We start from the raw sequence: 13,079 nt of genomic DNA, 5'->3' as shown, positions 1-13,079 counted from the left end.
GAAACTTGATCACACGGGTTCACGATGGCTCAGGGGTAAGATAAACCACGCAAAAATAAATTCTTTGAAAATTGCTCGCTCTTTACGGAGGGCACCTAGGATGTTCCCGTTTGGTGAGCGTTCAAATGGAAGGGTGTTTGTACTGTGTGTAGAAGCCTGACAGTATCTGTGATGGTTTACGGGAGGCTTACTGTGCCTTTAACCGTACGTGTAATTATAGTGCTTCAACGGCACATTTTGGTTGGTGAACAAATGCCGAAACTTGTCAACAGTACTTGAACTAATGAGATTGTCTCTGAATGACTTGAAATGAGCTGAATACGTGTCTGTAAACGCACGACAGCGGCGTTGACAAGTAGAGTTTTCACCCTTGAAGGTTTTTGGCTCACGTAAGTGTAGCCTATGCGATGATAAACTTTGTCTGTCTGTGCGTGCGTGCGTGCGTGCGTGCGTGCGTGCGTGTGTGTGTGATAGAAACTTTAACATTTCCGAGTCTATGGATAAAGCTCGCATAAGAAGATTAGTCTCGGTCAAAAGTGTTTGAAGTGTGTGATAGAAACTATTTGAAGACGTCACATTATGACGTAAGAGGGTTAGACGTCACGCAAAGGAATTACTGAAAGTCTCGGTCATTGTTATTGTGAGCGGGCCGAGACTAATTGGCAGATCCAGGGTCTCGCTTTCTTGCACAGTTTCACCTATGCTTACTGTGTGTGTGTGTGTGTGTGTGTGTGTGTGTGTGTATGTGTGGCGGAGTGATTGAGTTTGTGTTACTGTTTGTCGATTTCTTACGTGAGCCTTGAAGGCTTCGCCTCTTGTTTTTAAATTTTCTCAAAAGTATTCTGTTTTTGAGTTTTATGTTGTAATTATTTTGTAAAAGATAATTTGAAATTGTTGTCTTTAGTTGACGTGTGTAGATTTATTGTTTGAATGGCATGTAAAATAAAATATTAAAGGTGTTTCTGATCAATAAGTTTTCGAGAGGCGACGAATCGTGTTTGCAGATGAATTCATATTATTTGTGTAACCGTTGTTGGAAAACTACGAAAACGATGCTCAGTAACCATGGAATACGCTTCGGTAACCATGGAATACGTAGCGTATTCACCTACTCAGGTAACAGAGACAAAGAAGCAGGTAATGGAATAACTCAGTGCTACCACAAGCATACTTGCAAGCACCAATCAATTGAAAGGACACTACCCTTCGTTTGTTTCCGATCTTGCATACGCCACGGAAAGAAGGAGAGCAAACCATTGACCTGTTTGGGCGGCCATGTCTCTTCCCGGTGACAGATTGTGCAGGAGAGCAGTCAATACGATCCGCCCACGCTCATTCCAAGGGAAACAAAGCGTTCATTAGTTGGCACAGAAGAAGCAAAGTGACAGAGACTGATGTGAACTGTTAAAAATAAACAAATAAAACCATGATGCCGCGGGACGTTAAAGTCCCAAGACCCTTGTCCTTTTTCGTCTCTTCACGGCAAGACTTCTTGTGAAGATGACCTTCCAATAATCTCGAGCTTGGACACAGAAATGTGCATTCATCCTTGGCGAATCATTGACAGAAACGAACGGAAGGGATGGAAAACGTATGGTAACAGGACACCAGCAAAAAGCAACACGGGTCCCTTCCAGCGGTTGAAGCACTTCAAAAATAAAAGAGAAAACAAGATGGACTGATTGCAAGCATTTAACGCGCATTCGTCATTGTCGCAGTTCGCAGGGGGAGACAATGGCCGAGCTAATCTTGTCTGCTGATTAGTGGAGGACGCGTTATGAATGGCAAACAAAAACCCTTGCATGCCCTTTTCATGGTGGATAATGGCGACTCCGATTTCTCCTTGACATTAAAGGGCTTACGTTTTTGGCGGATGAAAAATGACACTAAAGTCAAGTCGCATTTTGATGGAATAAAAAAAAATCCCTTTTGTTGTATTTCGGTAAAAAAAAAAATGGTACGAGTTTGCTTGCTTCTTTTCTAAATCTCTTTGTTTTGAGGATTGGGGGCTGGGGGTGACAAAGTACGTTTATCCAAAGGCATAACGACAAATTGCACACTCAAGAAGCGGTAAATTGTGACTTTTGCGAGAGAAAAACAACAAGAAAACAAGCAAGACTAGAAATACAGCGTAAGGCGTTTCATGATGGCTTGCGTGGAGCGGGACATGGTAATTGGGAAGCATTCGCACAGTAACTAATTGTGTACACATTGCCTGAACACAGTCACACGTCACAACCACACACACACACGCACGCACGCACGCCGGAACGCTCACACACACACACACACACACACACACACTCACACACACACATTCACACACACACACACACCACACACACACACACATACACACACACACACACACACATACAAGCACACACATACACACACACATTCACACACCCACACACACACACACTCTCACACACACACACACACACACACACACACACACACACACTCTCTCTCTCTCTCTTTCTCTCTTCCTCCCTCTCTCTCTCTACCCTGACATTTTAAGCGTGACCACAGCCCACAGGCTCGCCGTGATCTTTTAACAAGTTAGGACCGAGGGTCATCGCGGGCAAGGGATGGACCCGCAGGCAATGGATGTGATAATTGGAGGAAGGCCCAGTGTCTGTCACGTCGCTCCCTTTGCCACCGAATTTCATACGGGACTTGTGAAGCACAGTAATGGGGTAGCGGGCAATTAGCATCATCACGGCCCGCTAAAGTTCAGCCAATTGCACGCTTTGCGCTCTGTGACCCCCGGCATACACCCACACACTCTATACACTGATGCCAATGGCGAAGACATTAGTTCATCTTGATTTTGGTTTACTATTACATAGCCTCGGTGTTTTCGATCGCAGCATCTAGGCTAATTCGACAGGATTCAATACTATTTTTCAAACTGGGTGACTCAAGAACTAGAGGCTCCCAGAGAATGTTCCAAGAGAGGATGACACACCCCTCCACATGCAACACCTTGCTCCCACGCACCATCAGTCCCACCAATTCTGAACATGGCTCTACTTAGCTCCTCCAACCAAGGAGGGGGTACCTGGTCTATCCTCCTCCAACACTGATTGCCACTGAACTGTGTATATAGTTCTAAACTTGTACTGAGCCTGGGCCATCCACAGACCCATTTTAACCAGCTCTACTTAAAACTCCACCCGCCGAACTTAAAACGTCCAAAAGGACCCAGCTCATGACACGGAGGAAGAAGAAGAAGTATTTCTGGAGACCAGTCAGCCAGAACTTGTGACATGATGTACTGTATTCAACAATATCAGTCTGCTTCCCGTTGCCGTTTTTCAGCCAAGCACGGTGACGTAATCTAGGACGACCATGAAGCGCGTGGGGCTTCCTACTCCGGCATCAAGAACGGTGAAGTATGTTGCAGAGTTCACGAATGCAAACGCCTTTTGATTTCTCCTGTATTCTGGACTTTTCCGTAAACACAGGAACACAAGCTAGGCGATAATGTTCTGAGATGGCTGCTATACGATACTGCTTACCACACTACTAACCTTGTATTCTGAGATGGCTGCTATACGATACTGCTTACCACACTATTAACCTTGTATTCTGAGATGGCTGCTATACGATACTGCTTACCACACTATTAACCTTGTATTCTGAGATGGCTGCTATACGATACTGCTTACCACACTACTAACCTTGTATTCTGAGATGGCTGCTATACGATACTGCTTACCACACTATTAACCTTGTATTCTGAGATGGCTGTTATACGATACTGCTTACCACACTATTAACCTTGTATTCTGAGATGGCTGTTATACGATACTGCTTACCACACTACTAACCTTGTATTCTGAGATGGCTGTTATACGATACTGCTTACCACACTATTAACCTTGTATTCTGAGATGGCTGTTATACGATACTGCTTACCACACTACTAACCTTGTATTCTGAGATGGCTGTTATACGATACTGCTTACCACACTATTAACCTTGTATTCTGAGATGGCTGTTATACGATACTGCTTACCACACTACTAACCTTGTATTCTGAGATGGCTGCTATACGATACTGCTTACCACACTATTAACCTTGTATTCTGAGATGGCTGCTACACGATACTGCTTACCACACTATTAACCTTGTATTCTGAGATGGCTGCTATACGATACTGCTTACCACACTATTAACCTTGTATTCTGAGATGGCTGCTATACGATACTGCTTACCACACTATTAACCTTGTATTCTGAGATGGCTGCTATACGATACTGCTTACCACACTATTAACCTTGTATTCTGAGATGGCTGCTATACGATACTGCTTACCACACTACTAACCTTGTATTCTGAGATGGCTGCTATACGATACTGCTTACCACACTACTAACCTTGTATTCTGAGATGGCTGCTATACGATACTGCTTACCACACTATTAACCTTGTATTCTGAGATGGCTGCTATACGATACTGCTTACCACACTATTAACCTTGTATTCTGAGATGGCTGCTATACGATACTGCTTACCACACTATTAACCTTGTATTCTGAGATGGCTGCTATACGATACTGCTTACCACACTATTAACCTTGTATTCTGAGATGGCTGCTATACGATACTGCTTACCACACTATTAACCTTGTATTCTGAGATGGCTGCTATACGATACTGCTTACCACACTATTAACCTTGTATTCTGAGATGGCTGCTATACGATACTGCTTACCACACTATTAACCTTGTATTCTGAGAGCAATTCCTGTCATTGTGTATGTTAGCAAATAACTCGGTCTCGTTTGCATCGATTGTGAACAGGGGCGGATCACATCATTTTTAATGGGGGAGGATCCACATCAGTTCTTTTAGGGACAATTCGACGACGCGAAGCGTTTAGTTCAGGGCGCGAAAATGGAGCAATCTGATGCAATCTGAGCCAAGAAACTTCCATTAATACACCTTCAAAAAAGTAAATTTAAGATGACAAATTTGGATAAAAACAAGAAAAATGGACCGATTTGTTGCAACCTGAGCCAGCAAATTACCCAACTATCTTCCAAAATCGTCATTTAAAAGACAAAGGCCGGCACCTAAGGGGGTCCGGGGGCATGCCCCCCCCCCCCGGAAAATGTTGATACAAATCAAGGAAAATGGAGCAATCTGGTGCAATCTGAGTCATCACTTTTTCTTTCTTTTCAAATTTATTTATTTTGTTTATAATTTTTTTCTCTCCATTATTATTTTTTTTTAGGCTAGGGGGGGTTCCGGAAACCCCGGAACCCCCCCCCCCCCCCTGGATCCGCCCCTGGTGAAAGAGTGAATACTCCTGCTTTCAACGCCGGAGTCAAACCTATTTCCCGCGTGACATTATAGGCCAGCCAGTTACTAGCGAGGGGTGTGTCTGAAACACGGAGACAAGGAGCACGTGGAGAAAGTTTGCCTCACTGAAAGCAACAGTACTCACTCTTTCACAAACCATACACACCTGACAGAGTTATCCCAGGAATTCGTCCATTAAATCAAAGTCAGTCATGTTCTCCTTTGTTTTACGCAGCGTCCGAGCTCACTATTAATCTCATGCATCATAACTTGTTCAACTCTGTGTTTCAGAATTTACTAATATACAAAGCAAAAGTCAGGACCTCTTGTTCCAGTTCAGTCGGACTTGTGCGTGGCAACTGTAAAGAGCAAAACTCATTGAAAAAAAATATTGGGGGAAAGTAGAAGGGATGTATAATTATATAGTATGTCTGCACACGTATGCGTGGGTGATCAAGCGAGTAAAACAAACCCTTCATAAAAAAAATCTTGTCGCGTAAATGTGCATGATGAAAAACAATTTACTCGTCAAGTTTTGTTAACAACAAAGTTTGTCAGTAAAAACAAGTCTCCCAAAGTTGTAGGAGTTACGATAAATTAAATTAAACAAAAGTATTCGTGATCAGGGATTTCTTTGATCGTGGACCCATTCCCCCTGGGGCACTGGGTACCGAAGAGGCAGTGACAGCACATGATCGATCAGACTGTAAACCCCAGCCTTCAACTATTCGATGAGAGAATATGCCGTATACTACTTTGTAAGCGCCCTCCCCCCTTCTGCACGGATTTTGTCCCAAAGTAGGGGGTGGTCGTTTACTAGGTACTGTGCCCTGTGCACAGAGTTTGTCCCAAAGTAGGGGGTGGTCGTTTACTAGGTACTGTGCCCTGTGCAGGACCAGTTCCTCGTTGGAAATGGTGACATTTGGTCTCCTGAACTTTTCATAGGATATGTTTCTGTGCACAAATAGCCACCTTGTGTGTATCTTTCTTGCGATATGCGAGTGCATAAACAGAATAGCACATACAAATCAAACACAAAAAAATCAGTCCGATTGTTCTTTTTCTCAAATGCAAGCAGTAAAAGATGACTGAACATCTGCTTCGTAGAACCGTCGCTAATCGCAATGAGAGTGAAAAAACACAAAATGAACAGTCATTGTGGTCAGTCATTTTTACTGATCCAAGCCATCTGGTGAATAAAGGGTCCGGTAAGGTGTTTCAGAGAGCTACAATCTTTTAGACGGAAATGGTGCAATCAAACACTAGTCTGTTTACTTCACGCCTTTTCAACTTCCATAGCCTCGCCTCCCAAATGTTCATCCTCTTTTCGCTGTGCTATCAAGATACTCCAATGGAGAGAGTATGACATCAACAATTGTCTTTCAGCGTCTAGTAATTATTCCCTTGGATGAAAATGTCTCTGACTGGGTGCATGACCGTACACAAAATAAAAACCATAATAAAACATTTTGACCCAAAGTAGGGGGTGGGCGTTTACTATGTACTATGTACCCTATGCACAGAGTTTGACCCAAAGTAGGGGGTGGGCGTTTACTATGTACTATGTACCCTATGCACAGAGTTTGACCCAAAGTAGGGGGTGGGCGTTTACTATGTACTATGTACCCTATGCACAGAGTTTGACCCAAAGTAGGGGGTGGGCGTTTACTATGTACCCTATGCACAGAGTTTGACCCAAAGTAGGGGGTGGGCGTTTACTATGTACTATATCCTATGCACAGAGCTTGACCCTAAGTAGGGAGAGGGCGTTTACTCGATACTGGGCGCTTACAGGGTAGTTTACGGTAGTTGTATCTTCCCCAAGACAAAAGAAAGAAAGCGACATGCAGTAGCACGCTCGTGGCGATTGAAGGCAGTGCGGGGGTGGGCCAATTGACGCTATCGCGTGCAGCACTCGCAACACTGGCGGCTGATTAGTCGGCCGCACGTGCGGGGCAAAAAGTTGCCAGTTTCAAGGATGGTCGTTGATCAGTTTTTCTTCCTCCCCCCCCCCCCCCCCCCTGGATAGTGTTCGCCATCTCGCGATGTCGTCTTTCATCTCTTTGAAGTCCTACTTGTGCCGCAGATTCTTGGAGCTGAGGAACTCCATATCGTGGCCATCTTCGTTCGCACAACAGGAACGACACCTACTTTCAGTTCAATGCTTTCCTGTGTTTAACGGTTTCTCTTCTAGAACGGGTCAAGACTTTTTGCCCTGGTATAATTAGATTTTTTCTACGTATTTTTCTTCTTCATGGCTAGTTCTTCACAATGAAGCTGCCCCTGGAGATGTTAGTTCCGCAAACTACAACTTTCCTTTCAACAAAAGAAATATTCCATCACGCATAATTATTTGAATTGGCAGAATTAATGCGTGTGAAAGCCTATTTCGAACGCCACATCTTTCAACAAGAAGGGCAAAGCCCATACGACTCACATGCTTGACCTTGACCTTTACATGACCTTTCTAAACCTAGCAATGACATCATACACTAAGAACTGCTTTACACATTTTTCCTACCAAAAAGGTCATCCAAGGTCATGCAACACAAAGCTGTTAATTCAAGACATAGGAAGTACAATGGTGCTTATTGGCTCTTTCTACCATGAGATATGGTCACTTTTAGTGGTTCACTACCTTATTTTGGTCACATTTCATAAGGGTCAAAGTGACCTTGACCTTGATCATATGTGACCAAATGTGTCTCATGATGAAAGCATAACATGTGCCCCACATAATTTTTAAGTTTGAAACAGTTATCTTCCATAGTTCAGGGTCAAGGTCACTTCAAAATATGTATACAATCCAACTTTGAAGAGCTCCTGTGACCTTAACCTTGAAGCAAGGTAAACCAAACTGGTGTCAAAAGATGGGGCTTACTTTGCCCTATATATCATATATAGCTAAGGTATTGAATCTCAAAAACTTCAGAAAAAATGGGAAAAATGTGAAAAATAGCTGTTTTTTAGACAACAATTACGGCCCCTGCGACCTTGACCTTGAAGCAAGGTCAAGTTGCTATGTATGTTTTTTGGGGCCTTGTAATCATACACCATCTTGCCAAATTTGGTACTGATAGACTTAATAGTGTCCAAGAAATATCCAACGTTAAAGTTTTCCGGACGGACGGACGCCGGGACGGACGGACGGACGGACGGACGGACGACTCGGGTGAGTACATAGACTCACTTTTGCTTCGCATGTGAGTCAAAAATGTTTAAAGGACAGGTCACATACATACACACACACAAAACTACAGTGTATCTAGGAAGTGGTGATCATTAAGTAAAGCAGAAAGAAAGACCAGAAGAGGGGTGAAACTGCAGCCAACAGAAACCATCTATACCAGTCTGCCTCAGGGCTGGACCTAGTGTATGAGAGGGAATGGCTTTCAAAAGGAGGCAGGGTACAGGGGCTGGACCTAGAGTATGAGAGGAAAGGGCTTTCAAAATGAGGCGGGGGTACAGGGGCTGGCCAGGCTCCTAAGATGGTGCTTACATTTTATCATTTGAAAGTGGTATTCTAGGTCTCCCCTTGAGAAAAAGGTTTCATTTGCCGGCTGGGTGGGGGGATTCCACACCCCAGGACCCCCCTTCCCTAGGTCCAGCCCTGTGTCATGATTGTAACACAGCTTAGTGAACGGGCGTCATGCATTTTTCACTTCAAAAGGGAGGCAACACTTCTATCTCAATGCTGCATCTTCTGTATCCTGCAGTTTTCTCCCATTTGCTAGTGCATACGTCTATTTCATGTTCTCCTAGAATATACGCCCACTGAGGCAATCATACAAATTCGTATAAATGAAAGCATGCACTTGCGAGCGTGCGCACGCACACACCCACACAGACAATCACAGCTTTGTTCCCCTTGCCTCACTCCTCACAAGACCAATGTCAAAATGCAGATACAAATTCCTTTTTATTTCTATTGTTGGAAGAATACTGTAAAACCCACAGTAAAATTGCCTATCCAAAGCACATGTAAACGTACATCACAAACAAAATGTCTTCTCAATCATAGTTCACTCAATGACATCGCAACAGGAAAATGTGACCCTCCACCACGGAATGAGTCGTATGTCACCTCGCGCGGTTCTGCGCTAGGCTTAATATAAGTCCGGGGGGGTGTGTGTCTGGGAACAGTGTGAGGGCCACCTTAGTCACAGGCTTATAACTCAAAAAGTTTTCGCTCTTTTCACCACTAGATAGAGCATTAAAAACTCTTTAGGAAAATGTAAAAATATGAAAATCAAGCAAAGGTGACATGCGACTCATTCCGTGGTGGAGGGTCACAAATGATACTGTTAGCACAGAGCCTGAAAAGATGCAAACTAAATTACATTATACGAACAAAATCTGAACCAGGGTGGCAATGGTGTTTCTGGAATGTATACTTCATAAAATACAATTGCATGTATTTATGTACAATTGTCAATTTTTAGCAGTGCAGCTATAGCATAAAATTCATGTGCTTAGTCAGCATCGGCACCAAAATGACAGCCTGTAAGAGCGAAATCTAATAAACAAATTGCTGACAATGGAAGTAAAAATCGTTCAAGCTTTATGTTTCATTAACAGCCATGTACTTTTGTATATTTGATTTCCCAGATTAGAGATAAAATTGTGACAGCTTTATTAAAAGGAAGCCTAGCAGCAGAAAATATGACATCTTACAGTTTTATTTCATATTTAATTCACACAACAATATCAACAGTATCATTATTACAGCGGAAATCTCATAATACACACACACAAAAACATGTAAAATACAGTGACCCCCCCCCCCCCCCCCCCCCCTTCAGATTGTGTGTCCTTAAGCATTGTAAATTTACCTCCATATCTGGACTCCCTCCTTTTAACCCCTTCACTACCACAGTATAACAGCATTATCCGAACGGTCTAAGGGAAAGAACTGTGTTTAGAACCCCTACAAGTACTTGGGCAGTGGTTACCTCCCATTTAGTTTTCAGAAATGTCCTGAAATGTTGACACAAATCCCACGTATGAGATACGGTTATGGGCGTAGGACAAACCGAAAATGACCACGTATTATTACTTACGGGGTGGGCAGTGAAGGGGTTAAAGACAAGATTTTTACAGATCTTTGAAGGTCTTAAAATATTTGTGTCTGTGGGGAGGGAGGGAGGGAGGGAGGTATTGTAGCCTGAATTATCGGTATCAAGAATGTCATCAGTGTCTTCAAATCACCATCATTGTGTTGAAATCACCATCAATGTGATAAGTGTGTTAAAATCAACATCTACTCTTGTTCAAATCACCATCTATCACTGTGTTCAAATCACCATCTACTCTTGTTCAAATCACCATCTATCACTGTGTTCAAATCACCATCTACTCTTGTTCAAATCACCATCTATCACTGTGTCCAAATCAGCATCTACTCTTGTTGAAATCACCATCAGTGTGTTCAAATCACCATCTATCACTGTGTTCCAATCACCATCTACTTTTATTCAAATCACCATCAGTGTTCAAATCACCATCAGTGTGTTCAAATCACCATCAGTGTGTTCAAATCACCATCAGTGTTCAAATCACCATCTACTCTTGTTCCAAAGTGGCCATGTACACTTTCTCCTCCATGGCGCCGATGAACTTGCTCTCATCTCCACGAAGACACAGCGTCTCAGACTCCAACTTGGGACCAGACTTTTCCTGAAACAAGAACAAGAGAACAATGAAAATTTACTCACCAGAAACATTGACAGTAAAAAACGAACACGGATCGGTTTCGACGTTATGTCTTCATCAGCAAAAAATAATGTCTTGTAATTCAATCAAGCTGGATTTAGAAAGTAACAGATTCTGTGATTGGTCAAATTATCGGTGTTTACCTCTGATGAACACCGGAAATCTACTCATTGAGCTGGCTCAACTAGTCTCTGTTAGCCTGCAGGGTCATAGTCAAGTAAAAAACAAACAAACAAACAGAATTGTGGAAAATAATGGGACAATAATTCATGCGGAAAGATGACGTCAATTGATGCATGAATTCTTCTGGGCAACGTGAGGCAATTCCAAAACATCTGTTAAATTCTTTTGAGAGGAGAGACATTTTTTTGCTGTTCAGTGATCACGAAAAAAAAGATGAAAAATATATGTGAAAGAATTAAGCGGGAGCAGAGTGATAGGATGGCGACACGTTTCTTCGGACTTGACTCTTGCGGGTAAGTAAACTGAAAGAAGTATGTGAACAGAACGGAATCATTTTAGCCTTGTTGCAATCGCATGAAACCAAAATAAAGTTCAGCGACAGATTGAATTACAATAACACTGACAGGCTTCCATAGATTTGAAACTTCTCAGTTAGGCCACAAAAATTTTTTGTCTGTTTCTGGTCACCCAACCGACCCTAAATTTCGGCGCCGACCCTAAACTTTTTTTTTCCAAACTCAAAATTTTTTTTTTTTTTTTTTGGGTGGTAAAGGACAGGGTGAGAAAATGAACAACAAAAACGTGTGAAAACGAAAGTCCGCTGACGATTTGTAAATGTGTTGAGTGTCTTGTCTCTATGTATAGTGAATCCAGTCTCTTTGCGCGATTTTTAAAGTTAGTTTTATTGGTCTACATTTGGGGTAAAAAAAATTTAAAAAAAATAAAAAAAATCCCTACCTACCGATCCTATTTTTTTTTAGCCATTTTACCAGAAACAGACAATTTTTTTTTTGGCCTTATTATGGTCTCAAAGACTAATCTAAGTGTCTAATGTGTTCTAACAATGGGTAGTGCACCTCCAATCAACCCTACATAAACATTGTCAGAACAGCAACAAGACATGAACAGTCAACAACAGAACCCTATCAGAACTCTGCACCAAACATTCACTGGGAGACCAACACAATAACTGACATTTCATTCAGGTCGCTTCTGTTCAAAATTACTTTACTTACCTTGTGCATAGATGCTTTCTCAAAGTTTTGCTCTCCACATTTTCTGCAAGAAACAAAAGAAGACAATCATAAAACACATCCAGCCTGACAAGTGCTTGCCCCCAAAAATCATAAAAGACTGTAAGCAATAAAACAAATTTTATCTGTGCCTTGGTGGAAGCAATGAGAACCAAGAACAACTTCATTCAAACACCACTCTTGTCAACTTGTGTTTACTCTCAAATTCAATTACAAATCTATGGCGGGGTAAAAACGGTCATACACATAAAAGTTGTGGGAGTTCCAGCCGAATGAACGAAGAAGAAGAAATTACAAGTACACTCATAGGAAAGCACACTGACTAGCACACACACACAGCCACACAATGACATTCACACAGTGAGAAACGAATGAATGCAATAATCTCGCACCCCATAATACAGAATCCTGTTAGTGGTTTCTGTGGACAGTACTTACTTGCAAGGTGACGTGGGGTATCTGTGCAGGGACACTGTGCGATGTTTACACTTCTTGCAGGCAAAGAAGGTGCGTCTGCCCTTGTGTCGCTTGACACTGTGGCCTTCCTGCTTGCACCGCTCCCCCACAGACATGGCCGTGTACTTGCACTGACACAAACAAAGGGAGAGAATAATAGTCTTTCTTTCATGGAATCAGACAATTTTCCTCAAAGACAAGAAAAACAAATGCTCATACGACTCATCTTTTGTCATTCATAATATGAATTAAGATGTTTTGTGTGTGCTCTAGCTCCATGAAATAATGTTGAAGAAAACGATGAGTTCTTTCTGACTTATTGACCCAAACCTGACATGACCATGACCCCTATCAATCCATTTAGCGACCACCTCTCA

At 42.4% G+C, this 13,079-nt stretch overlaps 1 protein-coding gene across 1 annotated transcript in view; it reads right to left on the bottom strand.

Annotated features, from left to right (window-relative positions):
* Positions 1-10,104: 10,104 nt before the first annotated feature.
* The window catches only part of LOC138965279 (protein MCM10 homolog), a 33,138-nt gene continuing 30,163 nt past the window's right edge, over positions 10,105-13,079 (bottom strand). The window contains exons 22-24 of the mRNA XM_070337399.1: positions 12,685-12,833; positions 12,229-12,271; positions 10,105-10,993 (exon numbers count right to left, since the gene is read on the bottom strand). Of these exons, the coding sequence (XP_070193500.1) occupies positions 10,880-10,993; positions 12,229-12,271; positions 12,685-12,833 (306 nt within the window). The 3' untranslated portion in view covers positions 10,105-10,879. The remainder of the gene's footprint in view (positions 10,994-12,228; positions 12,272-12,684; positions 12,834-13,079) is intronic.

Source organism: Littorina saxatilis, linkage group LG4 (genome assembly GCF_037325665.1).
Source record: "Littorina saxatilis isolate snail1 linkage group LG4, US_GU_Lsax_2.0, whole genome shotgun sequence".
Lineage (NCBI taxonomy): Eukaryota > Metazoa > Mollusca > Gastropoda > Littorinimorpha > Littorinidae > Littorina > Littorina saxatilis.
This window is presented reverse-complemented; position numbering and strand designations above follow the sequence as displayed.